General features: G+C 40.1%; 1 protein-coding gene across 8 annotated transcripts in view; it reads right to left on the bottom strand.

The window, feature by feature from the left end:
• Positions 1 to 20,804, bottom strand: part of FRMPD4 (FERM and PDZ domain containing 4) — a 411,398-nt gene that overhangs the window by 105,146 nt on the left and 285,448 nt on the right. For 7 of the 8 annotated variants that reach the window (XM_063341700.1, XM_063341639.1, XM_063341649.1 and 4 more), the window contains exon 2: positions 7,610 to 7,726. In XM_063341700.1, coding sequence (XP_063197770.1) covers positions 7,610 to 7,726 — 117 coding nt within the window. Of the gene's footprint in view, positions 1 to 1,137; positions 1,279 to 7,609; positions 7,727 to 20,804 lie in introns of those variants that run through there. The other variant, XM_063341681.1, reaches the window with a different exon arrangement.

Here is a 20,804-nt window from a genome sequence, read left to right as displayed (position 1 = left end):
TCTTCTCACCTCTGTACATTGTGATCCTGGGTCACATCAAGGATACCTTGATTTTTATTTTTTTTTTCTATACTGGTTCTGCTCCAGAAGTTTTCTTCTGCTTCCTAATCCACCTTCAAACACACAAGAATACCAGTTTTCAGGATGCAATAGTTCTCTGAATTTCATGGCCTTCCCATCCAGTTTGTGTTTGGAGAAAACACCGGGGACTGGATCAGAAACACTGACTTTGGTGTAGCAGAGGCCCAAAGTACGTGATTTCCCTGTACTTGGCTTAGGTACAATTACATCCAAGCAACCCAAGGCTAACAACTAAGCAAAAGCTTCTTCTCTTCCAAGTAGTCTCACCCACATTCATACCTTCTTGTGTGACTCCCCTCACCTTTCCAGTGTGAGGAATCCTCTTGGTTCAGGAAGTGATGGCTGCACATGTGTTCAGAGAGGACTCGGAAAGGGCAAGCCAGGAGACAGGGAAGGAGCCACGCTGCTGTGGCTAGCTCCTGAGTTACTGTGTACCAACTAGCTTAGGCACAGCTGTCTTACAATGCAATGGACTCTCCATTTTTCCATGCTCTAGTTAAAATAAAATAACCCCACAAGCCCGCATCTCCTTGCTATTATTCCCTCCATTATAACAATGATTTATCCCAGTCGATATTAACATCATTTTGCCTGTCATATTTCTGCCTGCCATCTTTATGGCTAGAGCAACAGTTCTCTGTGAAGGAAGGATGACTGTTAAATCATCTTCTCTTTTCAGGAGGTTGAGCTGATTTAGCAATAGTTTCTTTTTCACCATATGCCCGAGTTGTCTCTAGGCAGACCACCGACACAAACAGTTTGCTCTATAATTTTCCTTCTTCTTCTTTCTAATTATTCAGGTTTGCTTTAAACAGTCACTCGTGTTTGTGCTTCCCTGCTGCTGCTCGCCTCTTCTAGCCCCACTCCCCCTTCCACCATACAATCCTGTCCTTGAGCAGGTCAAACCCTTAGCAACAGAAAGTAAATTTATATGCAGTCTGAAAGAAGCACAGTAGCACTCTTTCTCTAATAGCACACTATTCATATCAACAGTCGGTATTAGTGACAAGGGAATTTAAAAAAAAAAAAAGAGAGAAAAAACAAGAATTGCCATACCAATCAGACCTGTTGTCCGCCTGGTCCAGTATCCTTTCTCTGACAGCACTCAGTACCCGCTTCAGAGGAAGGTGCAAGAAACCTTGTAATTATAGAATAACCTGATTAATACAGGAAGTTTCGTCCTAGCCCTAGGCAGTCAGCAGCTGACTCACCCGCTTGTCTGAAACATAAGATTTTGTACCTGCTCTAATTTTTCTTTTTTTGAATCCTATATAATTTAATAGTGGAAGTCTCATTGCAAATGTACATTTTAATCCTATGAAGCATTTTAGGCTTTACTGTAACCTGTAGCTGAGAGTTATATTTGCTAATTATATAGGTTGTACTATTTTTATCACTGTTAAACTGCCTGCCATTCAATCTCATTGGATGTCCCTTTCAGGGACGTGGGAATAAGTGGGCCAGAGAGTGTGATTCCACTGCCTGTTCCCTCGGTGTCTCACCTGGGAGCGGAGACGCCCGAAGAGGCGTACCGCAGTCAGCCTTTGGCTTGAGGCATTATCCTGGCGTGCAGCCTGCCTTCGTTCACACCCCCAGCCTGAACTGGAAGGAGAAGGAAATGAACCCTCTCTTCGACACCCTGCATAAGCGCAAGCACTCCCACGGAGGACGGAGCAGCAGCAGCGCTGCTCATATTTTTGCGAACGCCACACAAATCCTCCAGTCAATCTAGTCAACGTAGTTTCTGTACTTAGAGATGCAGGAATGTAATGCATTCAGTAAAGTGCTATATAACATCATACCCACAGGGCAGAAGGTGGCTCTTGTGGCTTCAAACTTTCATTACGGTCTTATGTCCTAAAGTCGTCCTAAGGTACAAACAACAGCAGCCTTTTCAAAACCCAAGAAGATGAACACCACAGTAACAATTATCAAGGCTTTCACTATATTTTATATCCTTTGATTGTTTTCAGAACCTTCCAACAGAGCAAACTCCAGAGAAAGATTCTGAGAAAGGACTAAACTACCAACAGGCGTGTACAACCTGCGGAACACATAGACAAGAAGGTTGAGGTAGGGTTAGATGTATCAAGACAAGTTGGGGGGAAAAAAAAAAAAGCTGAATGGTCTGATCCTGTTCTGTGCTTATTTATTTTGAAGTAAACTGATTAGCAGGCCGTGAGCCTCAGTTTTGCATCTGGTATAAATTAGTGACCATTAATAAGCAGGATGCTTGATTGATATGTCATTAATATCATCAATGGTTGTGTTCTGTCGCTCCGCACAGCTGGCCAGCTCTGAGACGTGGGTGTACAAGGAGGACCACGCAGGCCAGACACGCATAGAGGCACTCCACCTTCCACAAAACATGAATGAGTTTCCTCTTCTAAGCACAACAAGCACTGAAAGGATAAGATGAAGACTAATAAAGAAAATGTAGGGAAGTATTTGAGTATAGAAGAATATAATAGCATTGCTGTATTGTAAAGAAATATTGTACTGTGTATGCTTTGAGAATTTCAGATGTTGTGAGCTGCACTAGCTACCAAAGAACACAAACAAGGTACCTTTGTTTTATGTATGGGTCAAAAGCTGACATTCCAGACTTTCATATTTCAGGAATAGCATAGTTATTAAGCCAAGCAGGGACATTCAGAACATAATGATTTCACAAGTCAAAAATCACAAAGCTGATATATACAGGATAGCATACCTTAGAAGAAAAGAGAATTGTTTGCCAGATACACCTAGAAGTCTGGAAGAATTTAATGTTACTAAAAAAAAAGAAAACAATCAGTGAAAAATAACAGCAGGTGCTCAAGATAACAAAATACATTGTGACATGTTTCAACCGGCGTAGCAACCACGTCATACTAACATAACAAGATTTGGAAAGACTTACGATGAGCAGGTCTCTCCCAGCTCTGCTGGGACTGACCTGTGGTTTCAAGCCATGCAGTAATGCTGCAGGCTATGATCTCTGGGTGTGCTGCCTTTTATTTCACGCCTGGGGTCCCAGCTGTTTGCTCAGTTTGTTCCAGACGGGAGCACAGAAGCAAGCTAATATGCATGAAGTACAGATGGTCAGGGTCCTTGGAGTAAAATAGGGAACAAACCAAACTGGTAACGCAGACAGGCCCCGTCCTCCTCTCTGAGGCAATGACAAGAGTTAAAGGAAGCATAATGAATAGCATCTCTCGCAAATAAGGATATGGCAACATGGTGACCTAAAAGACCCCTCTAAAAATTTATTATAAGAGTGTAATAACTAACCGCAGACAACTGTGCTTTGAGTCCACATAGGAAGGGCTACACTTCCTTTTAGTAAATCTGATTTCAGACTCTCGTGTTTTATTTGAACAACAGAAGCCAGATCCACAAAAATACCAAAATACCTATTGCCTTAGGAGTTAAATAGGAATAGGAATCAAAAGGGTATGACTTTCCATGGCAGCAAATGTTACTTCAACTTGCACCTTCGAGTGCACTTGCAGGGCAGCTTAAGCCAACACAAGCCTGCTGCAGCCTTGTTCCCGTGCCGGTCAGGTATTTCGGTGTGTCAGCAATGCTGCTCATCACCTGGCATCAGCCTGCCCTGAGCAGGAGGTTGGACCAGCTGACCTTCACAGGTTTCTTCCATCCTAAACTATTCTGCAACTCTATCAGACCATGTGGAGGACTGGGCTCAGGACTAAACTGACATAAAATTAATAGCTTTTTCTGTAGGATTGATTTTTTATTAGCTTTTGCCAGTTTATTTCCCTCTATCAACTCCCCTCCAGGCCTGACGAGCAGCAAGACTAACAAAAGGGAAAGGGTGAAAATGTACAGGTCTGAAATTCAGTAAGATTGTAGTAGTGGCAACTTAGGTGAGCCAAAACTGCCATGAGTCTAAACCCTTTGTGGACAAAATCAGCCAAAACCGTCCTGCTTTGCATGCTATCTTCCTGAAACCCTGCACTCACACCAAATACATTTCTAATATATTTCGTGTTTGGATTCAAATTAGTGTTACAGAAATTTCTCATAATCATATACTACACAGCGTATATAATAAATGCAAAGAAAACAGGCCTTTAAAATGGTTAAATATACACCACAAGCTATTTCGTATTAAAGACCCAGCTTAATACAGAAGCACACTGGAAGAATACCAGATGATTGCCATCCTCCCATACTGAAATGTATTACTTATCTCATGAGGCTATTCCAAGTAAAAGTAGCAAGTTAAAAGGGAATGGGTGAAGTTCTGAAACTTTAATTTACCATGGCCTAAACTTAAGGAAAAGTATTTTAGAGGTTTGCAAAATGACCCTGGTTGCGCCATCTGTACAGAAGAGATAATGAATTGATAGCGACATCTCATAACATTTTGATAAAAGGCTCCTCTTGGACTTTTACAAAAGTGCTGCCTGGCGATGGAAGCTGCCCCTGATTAGCTCAGGCCATAGGCGCTTTCAGAAATTTGAAAGAAACCAAATTTGCTTCAGTAGAAAGAATAAACATTGCTTCCCATTCACGCCTTAAAGCATTTGCACTGACACTATATAATTACTTTTCATTTCACCAAAAGATTCTCCTGGATTCTCTCTTCCTCCCACAATTTCAAAATGACAATATGTCTGCTTGCAGTTGAATGGATATGTACATATGGCACTAAGTAAATTATTTAACTAAAAAGCAGTTAATGTTGCTATGAATTATGTTATTTGCTTGTGCAGAACTCATGCGTGCATTTCATTGTGATAATACCTGGTTTATACATCTTTAATCAAAACCAAGCAGAGGATTCGAATTGCTTTTTCTCCTTCAGCGTGATGCAATTTGTTAATCTGTATGGCTATAAAAAGCATTGGAGACAATATGAGATGCTGTCTCGCTGATCTCTCTCCTGCATTTATTGACATCACTGTCAACAACCATCTCACTATTTCATTCCTAAAATCCAGGGATGAAAAGTGAAGGGAAGAATATTAAGTAGTGTTTTCATTTACGTTTCATGTAGTATTTGCAAAAGCAGTTGTTCTGAAAGCCAGAGAGGGTTTCTGCTTGGCCAAATAACAGGCTCTGTAAGGACAGCTACTGTGTACCTCCACAGAGGAATCGCTGGCAAAGTCACTAGGTGTACTCAGTCTTTGGTCATTCTGCTAAAATGAAGATATATGTTGTGACTACTCAGTTACATCATAGTAACTAGCGGGGCTGACATTCACGAGTAACGGCGGATAGATGGTGATTCGGTACAGCAGTACGTGGTTCCAAACGGTTTCCCAGTTTCATTCAGTTTCTGAAGGCACTGGCTTTTAATGCATCCTGGGGGACTGTCACTTCACCCGAGATGCATTACTACTCCGGCTGGTGCATGTGTTAGAGCCGATGCTGTTGCTTTAAAACATCTGATCCAAGACCAAGAATACGTCTTATAACTGCAACGTGTACATACATAGATTTGTTCAACTTGTACCTAAGACTGCTCAGAGATATCAATGGGTAAGTAAGTCTGGCACGAAATGTCAAAGGCTTCTGTGGACCAGCTTCCTCAGAGGTCTCATTCCCTCCATCCCTTAAAGCAGTTTATTTTTTTTTTTCCACACAGCATGCTATCTACACGCAGAGAAAAATGGTAGAAAGACCAGGGCCCCAAAGAGAACGGAGAGCAAGCACTTTATAAGAACACGGAAGAAAAAAAAAAAACAACAAGTACCACAACAACAAAACAACAACAACAACCCTAACATTACTTAAGGCATAATTGGCACTGCCTGTTATGGATTTTTGTTCCTAGATGCAGTTTTCTGCATTTAAGAGAGGGATATGGCACTTTAAGGTATTAAAAGACAATCCAAAAAATAAACAAAATAATCATTAGCTACTGAGAGTTAGAAAACATTCCCAAATTGCAAAATTAATGAGCACTAATGCACTGCATTTTACAAGCCGCAGCTGTTTATAGCTACACAACAAGTGCAGCATCCCATTATGTGACCAGCGAGAAAAGAGGAGGAATCAAATGTGGTGCCTGTCCACAGAAGCAGGGTATTAAATGTTCAAAATGAATTTCAAGTCACGCAGAGGAGAACATACCAACAGCCTGCAGAAAAAATGGACACCCAAGGCGTGCAGGTCCCTTCGCTAACCCGAGTAACAGAAGCAGCCGAGTCACATCTGCACAGTACTTTGGAGGCTCACCTATACATCTGGACAGGCCGAATCAGTTCAGGCAGAAAACCTGTGCTAATACAGTTACATTGTGCCTGGCATTCAGCTTCACATTGTCCAGCCCTGCACCCGGTGTCTTACAGACATGCAAAGCATGACAAATGCTTGGTCAAGGAAGAAAAAACGGCATTTCGAAGTCAGCTTTTGAGCCCTCACTAACCGAGACAACTTAGTCTGATTCAGACAGGTCTGAAATCGCTCTAAATGTTGAAAGCCCGCAGGACACCACACTGCTACAAATTTTGTTTTGGCTCCAAAAGGAAATGCCTCCCAGGAAGCCAAGGCACGCACCCCAGGCAAAGAGGGGAGGAAGAGAAAGCAAAGCAATGGGGATCCGCGTCCTTACGCTGTACAATTCTGGTTTTGCAAATGAAGGATCTTGAGTGAATTAAGGGCTTTTAATGGTCAATTTAAAGTCTGGACTTATTTTAAGTCTGATCCTTCTACTCTGTATTAAAAGAAAGAATTGTAATTCTCATCCAGGACTTTTTTAAGCACCTGCAAGTTTCTAAACAGAATGATAAACAAAAATGAAATAGTAATTAAAAAAAACCAACCCTTCACATAACAGAATCAAAATGCTAGCCTTAAAAATGGGATGTTAGCTAAAGCAACTAATTCTGCAAAATCAGGCAATGGTTCTGCTAACTCACCACCATCACCCCTTTTTAGTGAAGAAGTTCTAAAGCCACATAAGAGTACATTTGCTAGAACAGCACTCTGTATTTTATCCAAGCCACTTAAGAGATTTTAAAGAACAATTATGCACAGTTTTCACCACGAAAAGAAAAGCCAATTTTGTTTACGATCACATCATCCACATTGACATTTATTTCGCAAGCCTTTCAATTCAGACCTAAAGGACTATGGGAAATCTGAGAATTAGAATATTTATAGGTGATCAAAATAAGCACCTTCTCATTACCAGCATAATGAATATATTAGACAAACTAAAAGAGCTCACATGGCAGAGACGGAGGAGAATTGTTAGTCTCAGTCAGAACTGACCTTTTGCTTCATTCTTTAAACATGGCATTTTTATTTTTGGTTTTTTTGTTAAGGACATTTGTTATAATTCCTTCACGAATTATGTGCCCTTATATCAGCATTTTCTTGGGTAAATGAAATAACCAAGTACCAAAACAAAGGGCAGTAAAGTACAGTCAAAGCTCCCTTCGTGCAAGAAATCAAAAACAGCTGAACATTAATTGCGTAGGGCAGAAGCCGGAATTGGGATTCCAAGGAGATACAGTAAGAGCAGGGCTGCAGCGCTGCGCTACAGGCTGCACGGCTCACACTGCCCACTTACTTGATGAAGTAGTCTCTTCCATCTCTGTTCGCCGTCATCTCCCATCCATAAGGTGTCCCCTGGGTCAAGCTCCAGGTCCCTGAAGGGTGAGGCCAGCCTGAAGACTTGTTCCTGTGGCTGCAATTTTGGGAGGGGTGGGGGGAAAGAGAGAAGAGAGAAAAAAAACAAGAGTTATTTGTCTGTTGTATTTATTCTTCCAATTTACTTATTTCACATCGTTCACTTGGCATCCAAATACTTTCACAGTTGTGAAATATACAGCCAAAACCCAGGCAAGGGAAAACAGGTTTGCAGGTTTACATTTGTAATATTTTCCCAGTAAGTGGAAAGATACACTGTCACTTCTAATGGTCTTTGAGACGAAGCGTTGGCAGGTGAATCAGTCCCACACCCACAATACTCATTTTCAATAGTTTTCAGTACAAGAGATGGAGAGCACTTTCATTCACTGCCATCCCCTGGTCAAATGCCAGCTCTCAATAGAGTTTTATCCAAAAAAATACCCATGAACCAAACCAAGCCAAACCAAAGAACCCACCACATGGCTGCACATCACACACGTGGTGCAGTGCCTGGCACGACAAGAAACATCAATACGGACTCTCATTGCCAGCAAACCAAACCATTTTTCGCTTCACATGTCGGAACAAAGGAGGATTGTAACGCTTCTTTATATGGATGCTAAATTGATTCAACATACAGATGACGTTGCACTTGATCGTTATCCATTAAGCTCTTCCTCCAAATAACTTTTGAAAGGCTGGAGTATCTCTGAGCACACACATACCACTGCTCAGGCACTCTCTGGTAGTATTCCCACCCCTGAGCAAGGGCCAAGTCATACTGTCTTAAATAAAGAAGTAGCTTACACAGCTCACCTAATTAAGGGAAATTGAGCAGCACTCCCAAGTAACAGTATTTCCCCACTAGATCTGAAACATTTTGTGAGGTGCTTCACACACACAAAAAAGATACTGCTAGCAAAAATCCCCCCGGTTTACCATAGGAAACCCCAGCTTTTGCACTGCTGCTTTACCCCTCACTTGCAGGAATTAAGCTAGATGTTACTGCACATTCCCACTTTCTGCTGTGGGACTTAGAGGTACAGAAGGCAACAAATAGGTCTTTCAGCAAAATTAACCAGGTCATTAATACCTATGTACAATCTGAAAAAGAGAAAGAGCAGGAAAAGGAGGCAGGGCAACCAAAGATGCTGAAGACCGGCTGAGAGCGCATCCCAGAGAGGCAAAAATGAACCAGCACACAACACTGAATACAATCTGAAATTTAGACCAAACGCACATAAAATAAGAACAGGTTTTTATTGAGTTGCCTTCTCCCTCTCTGCCTTTTCTCTACCAATCAAACATATTACAGTTTAGTTTTACTTGCTAGATTTATTTAAGTTCAAATGCTAGCAAGGAACTTAATATCTCTTGCCTTAGAGATGTAAGAACTTATTTCCTTTAAAGAAAGAGCAGTGTAACCCGATGAACACTCTTCTGAAAGAACAGAATGGGTCTCCATGGACAACTCAACAATTCATTGCAAATTGCTGAACTCAACAAAGTTGTACACCGTTAATCTTTCCCAAAGGGGGAACGCATCATTAAAAACAAACTAGCTACTTCCCCCTCCCCCTTTATTTCAAGGATTAATCACTACTGAGAAAAGATATGGTGCTTCAAAATATAATTTACATGTAAAGTAGAGCATTACAATGGAGTGCTAGATATCATCTGATTTACCAATTACATTAAGTACTCTATCTTCAAGGAGTAGAAAAACATTTCTGTTAGCACGATCAAACACTGGTATTTGCCATAAGTCGGGGCTTAAGTCTAATATTTGAACATGCTAGAAATCTTAACAAAATTACAGTTACTCATGGCTAACAAAACACATAAATGTCAGATATGCTACATTACCCCAAATAAATGCAACTAACCCATTCCTGATCAAAGGAATGAATTAAAAACCAGGCATCTGAGGAAAGAAAACAAATACTTTAAACAGTCTCTCATGCACTTTCATGTAAAGTTGAGCTTAAATATTCCTGTTTCTCCATATGCTTGACAGAGGGAGAAAGGGTGGTCTTCATCTTTTAGATAAGAGCCATCCTACGATCTAAGAATGACAGCTTAACTACATCTATAGACTTCAAATTACACTTTAGGAGTATTTGGGATCCTGAACACTGCAGTTAACTAAATAAAGTAGAAAGTAACCTATTTTATCTGGACTATAAAGGGATAGCCGTGCATTTAACACTTTTCACTTTAATTAAATGTGTTTCACAACCTCTGTGCTATAGTTCCTCCATCTGTAAAATAGGTACAGAGACATTTAAATTCCCACATAAAGCACATCGAGCTTCTATTATCAGATAATCTGTAGGAGCACAGGACAGTGATAATGATCAATGCTATTCCTCTCTGCATTCAAACTAAGGGCTCATCTTTGTATGGATTATAACATTAGTGGATTTTAAGGTAAATTTAATTCTCCTGAAAGATTTCTTTGAGCCCTTAAAACATGAATGGTGTCAGAACTTATCATATATGATGGGTAATAACTGTCCTACTCAACTATGGATATGTCTATATCTGATCTAGTCCTCCAGACTTTCTTATAATCAGTGGGAGAGAAATTAGCACTTGAGACACTGTATACACCTACATTAGATGTGTGCAAATTCGAGGAGGTGGCTCCAGACATGGGAAAAACCAAATCAAATACGCACAGAATGTTTCCTATAGTCATTGTGCAATTCAATAACAAACACTGATGTCATAACAACAAAACAAGGTTTTTACACTCAAAGGTGGTTAGTGCTGGTGATTCCCAGATGCCTGTACAGTCTGATAAAATGAAAGAATAAACGGAATTATTTCCTTTTATACACCTCCATCCACTTGCTGAATATTATTCTGCTTGCCTGCAAGGATTCTGCTCAATAGCCACTGCAAGGGACAAAACATGGCAAAGATGAGATAAATGACAGAAGGAATATCAAAGTCTCTGGAGGAAACCATAAGCAGGTCAGGCATTTTACCTGGGGGAAGGACAAAGCCATCTTAGCAGGCTTTAAGTCAAGAGAATACCTCAGTGGTGAGGAAGATCATCAGGCTAGGAGAAGCTGGTCCAAATCCTACCTCCCTACAGGTGATCTTGGATAAATCCCTCAGCGCTCTGATCACCATTTGCCACATCCTTCCCTCACAGGCAAAGGAGAAGGAGCACACTAAAAATGCTTACATTTCTGGAAGACTTGCGCACTTCCAAAGACCGGAAAGATAAAAAAATAGCACCTTCTACCCCAGCAAGCCTGCCCACGGAGGAAGCACTGGCACCACCCTAACTCACTGCTTGCTCTCCATCACCGCTCTTGCTTGCTCAACAGGAATCATACCTGTTGCTGGAGTGCATGTCACTGCACAGGTCTTCGGTGGCAAACTTCATCATGAAAGCCTAAGCCAGCATCATGCCAGCAGGGCTCTGAAAGCAAGGCAACGTTAGCTATGATATCCCATCAACCTGCTTTTGACATTCTCGATGCAGAAGTAGAAAATCTGATCCCTCACATTGAACAATCCTTCACGTTGAACAATCAGTTCATTAAATCACGGAGGCAACATGCAAAGCACCAATGTGCCCTATGGAAGAACCTTTTGACTAAGAATATAATAGCTGAGCCACAGTGAACATGTTCAGGTCAGCCTTTTTTCTGGCCTGTGCCTGAGGCATGACTGAAACATGAGCTCGTATGTAAAGTCTCCTGTACTTGACATCAGCCATATGCCACTCACACGATATGCAGAATATACTCAGCATAAACCATGGTACAAACAAGAAGTGAAAGTCTGTAATAGTATCCACCTCTTTTTCAAAGATCGAAACATCCAGAGCAGTTCGGATAGTGCTAATGCTGAAAGCATAAAGCAACACTATGCATTTTTTAAAACACTGAAAAATAAAATGTATATATTTTCTGGAAAATTCAATAGAACAAAAAAAAAAAAAGCACCTACAGATTCAGACAATAAGCATGTGATATTGCCCAAAACTTATTTTTTTAGCCGGCAACTGAAGATTCCTCGGAATAGGTCTTTGCTATAGAAATCTTGATAGACTCTTTAATTGTATCACCTCCATAGTCCAAGCCTGTAAATTTTGTTATAAATTTAGTGCGTCCCTGAACCGGCGGAAATGAAGCTCTCCGACTGCAATTTTAAAACAGCAGAAACTGGCACTGACACAAAAGCAGCATTCCCATCCTCCTGGCATCAGACAGTCCTACTTCACAGCTGTTCTTGTGCCAATGCAAGCAAACTGGATCACCTTAAACCTAGCAGCTAGTCCATCCAGACTCATCTCTGCGTACTCTGTGGCCTCACAGATGGCCACATGGCAGGAAAAAAGAAGGGCAGGACAAAAACTGCCTGCTTCAGATAGTCCTCAGGCAAAGACAAGACAGAAATCACTTGACTAAAATGGAACACCCCAACTTTATTTAGAATATTCAGTGCTTACTGGGGCATAATACTCAGTATATAGGATTAGGGTGCCAACCCACCTCAAAGACAGACATTGTGTTTACATCTACCATTCTCCATGGACAGGGGATACAAAAATCCTTGTTTCCTTAGGAATGAAGTCGAACAAACAGTTAGGAGGTCTGCTTTATCACTGGAGTAGTCTTCACTCCCTTGCCCAAGACCCAAGAATCCCAACTTGCACTCTGCTTACAGATTTAAAACAGCAATAAAATAAAAAGCAGTAGTAGCCTTGAAATCCTCCTTTTTTTTTCTTTTTTTTTTTTTCTTTTTTAAAATAATGATTTGAAAAAGGCAGAAACCTGGTTAGCTTTGGTCATAGTGACTTTCATTCCCGCTCCCTGCAGCCTCAGGGATATGGCTCTCCTTGCAGAACGATCATCTTCATAGGCCTGGATTGATGAGTCCTTATAGAGATAGGTTCCTTCTTTGGTAGAAATCCAGAAGGTATCTCAATAAGGAGTTGAAAACCATCTTGAGGATTTAGGGTCTCAGTGAAGAGTTAGAGATTCAACTCTATTCTAAAGTAGACATCTGAATTTGTAAGCTTTCGACCTGTATTCACTAGCTCTCCACTGACTCTAATTTTGAGTTTCGACATCTCACTCTGTGTAAATGCCAAAATTTTAATTTCAAGCATATGAATCTGGAGGTGAATTCTATATCACCCTCAGAAGAACACTTTGCAACAAATGGTGAGCCCTTATGTTTAAATTCCTGTATAATATAATAAAATTGGAATTTTTATGACATTATTATTTATTCCCCACTCTATACCCCCTTCTAAAACATCTAAGAGCAGCACCAAACTAAGTGCAAACACCTTCCAAGCTCCTGGTACCATTAGTTTTAAGTGAGAAATTTTACACTACATTTATCAAATAAGCTTTTTTAATCTCAAGAGCTTCGGAATTTTGGGGTAGATACCACCTCTGTATTTGTTACCGTTTGCTTCAGTGATTTGATCTCTAAGATCACCTACTAACTTTTCAAGTTGGGGCATACCTTCAAAAGAGTCCCCAGTAAAGAAGTTCCCCTTGGACCTCCCCCCTGCCCCATGACTGCAAAAAAATACTTATCCTTCTTTATCCCGTGGCCTTATTTTCTCCAAGTGTTGTTTTTATTGAGTATCCGTTAGTTTACAGACTCTAGCAAAGGCTGAAATTATCTGCAGAGTTTCTGATAGAAATATTCATAATTGTGTAAAATCTCTGTATGTGGAGCCACCTATCATTTCCCTAAATATAAATAATTTGAAATATTAATATTCTATGCATGTTTCCTCTTTAGTTATTAGTAACCTTTTAAGCATCTACCTTGGATTTCCGCTGCTGGATTAAAATAGTGGAAGGATTATATTCTAATCTTCTTTTAAAGCAATCCCTTGAAGAACACAGCTGTATGTGCAGTGCATGACTGAAGTTACAGAACTTGTACTACGAAAATTCACAGTATAATGCCATGTTTATCACTTCTATATTTGATATTTTGGAATCATCTCATTTAACACCTTGGTAATTTCCCTTATTTACAGCACTTCTTCATTCCTGAAAGCACAGTCTCCAGGAGGGTCGGTTACTCACTCAAGGCTGACCTTCTAACACAACTCAGCATTGCTGATGGACTAACAGCGTTGATAACACTGGCTTCCTTGATGTTACCATACTGAGAAAAACTGCATTTTGAGTCCTGGCATGTACCCTGGCTTCATTTCACCTCTCTGCTTGTACAAAAGCCAGTTTTCTGCCTTCCACACACCAATACTGAAGTCAGTCCCTCTCCAACCCACCAAAAAAGGAAGACATCCTGAACGAAAGCCATGATTATGATGGGAACGGGGCCCCGCAGCACCCCTGGGGAGGTAAATCCAGCCACAGCCATCCCTAGGAGTTACCTAGAGGAACACCAGAGTCACAATACTTCTTATTATTCATTTTTAAAAGTAAGAGCACCACACCTGAAGTATCTGCAGGGCATGTCCACCTGGGAGTAAGAGACATGCTTGCGACACAAGTGGAGTTCAATAACGGTCTCTCTATGGTATTTAATCTGCCACTGCCTCCGGAATAGAAACCTGCTTTCTCAATCCAGTTCTCACCCACTCCTGTCCCAGAAGACTACAGCACTAAGCTTACCTCCATCCTATCATTTTAACTTGAAAAAAAAAAGAGAAAATGAAAGTTTTAAAGACTTTGTAGCTATACTATCAAGATCAATCATCATATCCTGCTGTTGAAACTCTTCTGAGGGGCACTGTACAATAGGACAGACGTAATGGACAATAATTTCTGGATCCAAGATCAAGGACACTGAAAGGCTTGTTGTCTCTGCCCAGACAAGTACTATAAACCGCCCAGAAGTAGTCCTATCAGAAGCACAAAAGAAGAAAATTAACAGCCCCAGACACACTCCACTGTACTAAAAAAATTCATACCAGGGCTCCTATTACTAAATCACATGAGTACAGGAGGGAACCCTAATGACTTCAGATACACACAGAATCAGACACCCTTCAGGTTCTATAGCCTGCATGTTTTCAAGTCTTTTTCTGGATAAGAAAGCAAAATGGTTTTTGTCCTCATATAAACGTGTACTATTTTTGAACTCCTGGAAGTTCTGTATCTGTTAAAAGAAACCTGAGGACTATCACCCCACAAGTGAGCTTGGTGTTTCAAGTTTGTAATAAAGACAAGCATGAAAGGTAGAATCATTGTCCAAGACTGTTTTTCTTATTTAACCATAAGAACAAAACGCTAGAAAAATACTTTTGCCCTGTGACACCTGTCCATCTCAATAATCTTGCAACACAGAGTCATGCTCTGGGCAAAGATCAAGCACTGTTGCAATACCTTTCAGGCTTGTCCTGAATTTTCTCCCTGGATCATGCATCATCAGATAAACACAAATACTACTTGGAAAATAAATACATCCATCCCTCTTCCCATCCTTTCCTTCCCCTTTCAATCTGGTCTTAATTAGTACTTTCTCTTAGGTTTTTTTCTATGTTTCTAGTAAGGACTATGACTAAAGTCAGGCTGCCTTTGGCCAGTTGTTCAGAAACTGTTTCTATCTGTGTCACATTCTTAGCAGGAGGACCTAGGCAGAAACTACTCCCCAAACTCCAGATGGAGCAGATAACTCCACACTTTCCCCCCTGCCCCTTCCACCACAGACACTCTCAATTATTCACAATTTCACAAAGTACCACTCATTCTTACTCCAAACCGACAATGATACTAAAGGCTCCACTCAAGCCTTAAATCCTTCGGAGAAGCAGAAAATAACCCAACGAAGTACAACTCAAAACTTCATACTGAACTCCTCTAAGCCAGTTTTTACAATACAGTGGAGGAGATATGTTTCTAGAAAATCCCGTCAGCCTATTTTTGTCACAGATCACATCATCTTCCATCTCCTCCATGCCTAAACCTGAGATTTCTAAATGACAGGGATGCCTATGTCTGGGATGAGTATAGGAGACACTCAAATGAATTCCTCCTCCACCAATCATTACCACTGCTGCCAATCATGAGATAACGAGGGCCCATGGCCATGTAGTTGATCAGAAAGGTAAGAGATCCTTTTCATTAGGGATCTCCCGTCCACCACGAGCAACACCCTGCTACTGCTCCCCTGCCAGATAAGCGGGGAAATACAGCGCCAGCTGCCCATCACTTGGCAGAGGGAAAAGTGGCAATTCCACATGACCAGAAAAGTCTCCTCACGGCCTCCCATCACTTCAGCATCAATTTCAGACCCCTATCTGTATCACAGGCAGGGCAGAGCGATGCAGAACAAAACCGCAGGCTGTTCAAAATGTACGCTGTGCCCATTACGCCACTGGCTATATGAGGAAAGGCTCTTCTTAATCTGAAACTACAACAACGTAATGTTACTTCCTCACAACCTTTGTGCTAATGGTCTACAAGCAGACCATTTTTCATCACATATCATCCACAATTGCTCCTTTGCTTTCCTCCCTGTGCTCTACCCAAACAGTGCAGTGAAGCAGTACCTACAGCACAAGTTTTTGCCATCAGCTAGGTAGAGAGCTCCTCAGCATTGAGTGGTGGCTCCCCAAAGAGCCAATGTCGTCCACTATGGTCACAGAACTAAAAATCTTATGAAACGAGGTAACAGAAGTAAAGGCAGCACATTGGGATGAGCGATGAAAGAAACCATGTGAGGCAATGCTGGTTTGTTCCAGGCACTAACAACCTCCTTGGTGCCTTGGAAAGGGGACAAGGTGCAAGTCTTGTCACTCCCTGAGGCACCCTGCCTGTCCTGGGACGCTTCCTTTGTTGTCTCTCATTCCACAATAAGTTTTAAACTCTTGAACATTGGTATAGTTGTTTGCACTGTTCTGTTCAGCAGCAGCTGAGTTTTTCTTTTTAGCAAAAAAATGTTGTTGCATTCAGATTCTCTACAGTCACTGCTGTCCAGTAAACACACTTTCATGTCTGTTCCTTGTTTTGTTCTGGTTTTTGTTTTGTTTGTGGTTTTTTTAATTATTATCTCATTTAGGTCACATCTTCCATTCCCCTGTCCTCATCTCCCTCTATATTATACTTCCATTATTATTAAAGATGTGCCCCCATGACATAGAAAACAATAGTCTCCACTATATTTCCTTTTAGACTGCCGGGACTTTTCATTTAAAGCACAGTGACTTCATTAGAGATTCAAAGTCCTAAAGGAGTTACTTTCTCCTTCAGAATCTTGTATTGCAAAAGCCAGAAAGTACCCAAAGCGGCAAATAGTGGTTGGGACTTGGATGTAAAAAGCCTGTAAAAGGCTTTTTGACTTTCTGTTGTCTGTGACACTTTAGCTTCATGCTGATGTGAGCTAGAAAGCAAAGGTCCCTAAAAACCGATGTGCGCAAGGTGGTTTTTTTTCTGTTTTAATGGGGCTTTTGACCTTAGGCTTTCTCAGCTTTACTCAGTATTTCAGGAAAAAAAAATAAATAAATAAGTATATGAAGTATATTTGGCTCTTTCTCATTTAGTGAATGGATTATCGGTATTTCTTTCTGAATTTTTTAGAAAAACATGTTGTTTTTTTCTCTAAAACTAGTACACGTTGGAAAACCTTGCCATGTCATAGCGAGCATCCCCCTATAGCAGGCAACAAACTCATTTGTCATACAATGCAATCTTCAGCATTCATGTCTGACAAAATGGCAACTGTTTTCAGATGCTGAATTTTACCCTACATAAGACTTTTATGGGGTTTTTTGCTTTAAAGTGTTGTTACCTCTGTGCTCATTGAATGTTTTTCCTCTTAACGGTTTTCCGATAAAATGCGGGCGTGATTCACTATTAAGTTTCAGTTAATAGTACAGGATTTTTTCCATTTCTGCCTTATGGAAAAAAAAGTCCCATAATACCTGTGATAGAGATGCTGTCTAGCTCACCGACTGCATTGTTACTAATAATGAGGGTTTATGATAGTATAGAGCAGAACGGTGGAAATGCAATGCTGTGAAGTTCATTCATATTTTAGATAAAAGTAACAATACATCGTATACTCTCTTACCACCTATTACAGAGCTGTTCATTTTATGCCATAAAAATGTGAGGTGTACGTATTCATTAAAATTTGACTGTGCACACAACATTCAGAAAAGCAAAAGGGAATCTAATTTTTATACCTAGCAAATTTTGTATTTTTTCAGTAGCCTGATATGAATACAATCTGCCTGCTGTGAGCTGACTGATTTTCTATAATCATACACTAGAAAAAGCAGCTCAGAAAATTTTCAAGCACTTCTTGGGAGACAATTTCTACAGGAGTTTCCTTTTTCTATAAAGGTATCAGCCACATTTCAGGCCTGCAGTCACTTGAAAATTCTTCACGGTGTGCTCTTGCTATACGGTGACGTTTTAGCCTGTAGGAGAGTGAAGTTGCACAAGAATGATGCAGTGAACGAGGACCAAATTGCCACAAAGGAAACAAAATTGCTTTTCTAACATTGAATTAAAGCCAAAATTCCTACTGCTTGATTTCAGTAGCAACTCTTAGTACGTCTCCAGATGAGCTCCAGCACCAAAACAGTAGAACAAAAAATATGACTGGATCTTAATTAAGAAGCGAGTACTGCAGAGAAAAGGGAAAACATCCTCATACATTTACTAGTTCTTCAGACTTGAACTATGAAGAATTCTCCCCTTCACCGTTTCAATTTCTTGGGAAATGAAAAGAAATGGTGGAAAAATTAAATAATGGCAGGCCATCTTAAACCTATTTTGTAAATTAAACGAAATTAATACTATCCTCTTAGGTTTTTTGGGGAAAAAAAACCAAACACAACTATTTAAATTATTTTCCCTACTCAGAAATCAGTAGATAGTAAGATTTATTATTTAATCACTGCCCGGTGACTCCAGGAGCAGCTCCAAAAGCCCAGGAGTCTTTTCCTTAAAAGAGATATTTGTTTACCTTGAAATGAGACATAGCCACTGATTACTATCCTACCTTGTTTTCCATAAACCCTTAAAATGATTATTTAGAAAAACTATGTAAATATTTTCACAAGAGAACAATAAGGTATAAATAAAATAATACAGGAGGTAGTCTTTAACAAGTTCACTCGTCAGAAATCTCATTACCAAACTAAAAACATTCTGATAGATTTAAGTCTATTGCAAACATTATATATAAGCACATAATTGTAGTTTAAGGTATTTTGTTCTGATTTCAAGATGAAAGAAGTCTGGATATTCCACTTGGTTTTAAACCAAAATTCTCAAAACTCGGAATATATGAACGAATATTCATCCCCCTATTAAAAGACTAACTAATACCATGTACTTTTCTAGACTTCAATCCCAGAGTAAAGTTACAAAAAACTTCAGAAAAGGACCACATAAAATCCGTGCCTGGCAATCTGTTTACATTCTTAAAATATCTGCAGAGATGCCTGTGTTTCTACTGCTATCATGCTAGAAGGTTGGGGTTTTTTTCCTTTCTTTTCTTTTGAGCTCCTTTGTATTTCTCCATTAAAGAAATTATGGTTTATATGGTAACCTACTGAGAAATAATGTAAGTAAAGGGCATTTGGCATAATAGAAGTTTTCACCAGTGGTAAGAAGCCTTCATCCAGATATGAGGTTATTTAAAGCACTCTGAATATAAACCCACTCATGAAGCCAAACAAATTTGAAGCAGTTGCATTCTTAGGAAACCACCAACACTTTGCACGTTCTGTCTCAGAAAACCAAGGCACATGTAAAACCTTAACAAACGAGAAAGCAATTTTTATTTTTTTTAAACTTTCTTCCTTAACCTTAACGAGTCCACCAAGTGCAAGCTAACAAAACTGAGCCAAAATGTCACGTTTCGAATGTAATTTAACGACTTAGATATTTAAGGGCCAAGTGCGATATTTAACTATGTTTACCAATAGAATATAAGGTGCCTTAAAAACTAAGTCATGTAACTTATTGAACATTTGCGTGGAAGTTACACAGATACAGTTCAAAACTGGAGATCTGTGATCTCAGAGCACTAGTCCCTCCAACACATGCCAGGCCATATACAGAGGAGCTTAGAGCCAGGTGGGTAAGACAGACCTGGTTTCCATGCCATTTGATCTAGACACAAGCCCAGGAAAGATTTACAAAAATCTTTTTTCTCCTGCCTGCTCTACTGGTTAACAACAGAAGCTGCAGTACCCTGAAACTCCAAGGAAATCACAGATTTCCACACAAGGAGCTAAAAAAGGGAAAAGTTGCAAAGGAAAGACAGAAGGCACAGGAAGAAAAACAAAAAACAGGGAAAGCTTTAACGTGTTACAAGAAAATCATCTGCCTAAGAATGCCACCACAACGACTAGCAGCAACACTAACCTTCTCTTAACCTCACTAACCACCTTCTCAGAATCACTTTTTCTCGGTATTTATGGTTTACAATACACTGCAGCCAGAAACAACAATCACTGATTTTTTTTTTTTTTTATTTTCCAAATTTGCACCTGAAAACCTCAGCAGAGCACGGAATTAACAGTCTTCTCCCAAGCTCCTGCCGGTGCCCCTTCTATCATTACCTGACCTCACTTTTTCTCGGCAGGCAAACTACACGGTGCAATGTCAAACTGCTTCTTGTTCCCATTGCACAGCATGAAACTTGACAGCAATGTTGCTACAGAACCAAGATGTCAAGCATCACATCAGGTCACCATTTCCTCAGATTGTTAACTTTGAATTAAAAACTGCTTTTAGGTTCTTTAGCAAGCCAAATATTCAGATATTTCTTGGCTTCCCAGGAACTCAACCTTTTCAGCTCTCGGGGAGAATGTTGTTCTGGATAAGAATCAGAAAAGGCAGCTTTTAAAGTTATTGTGGGTTCACAAGAGCGGGACCGCGCAACTTAGAAAAGATAGAATTCAAATATTTTATCACTTCCCATTAAATTTTTTAAAGCGTTACACCATAATGTACCATAACATAGTGTGTAGCTGCAACAGAAATGCTAGAGATATTTTAATAATTATCTATGAATACAGCTACTTTTCTGGAGTATAGCATTTTATGACTGCAAAGTCACATTTAAGAAGCTGAACTTTTCTGCCTCTTTATGGTAATAGCCTGCAATTTACATAGAATGTCACATTTTCTTCAATAAATAATGTGAAAGTTGAA

The sequence above is a fragment of the Chroicocephalus ridibundus genome, chromosome 1 (assembly GCF_963924245.1).
Source record: "Chroicocephalus ridibundus chromosome 1, bChrRid1.1, whole genome shotgun sequence".
NCBI lineage: Eukaryota > Metazoa > Chordata > Aves > Charadriiformes > Laridae > Chroicocephalus > Chroicocephalus ridibundus.
Note: the sequence above shows the minus strand (reverse complement) of the source record. Positions and strands in the feature narration are given on the sequence as shown.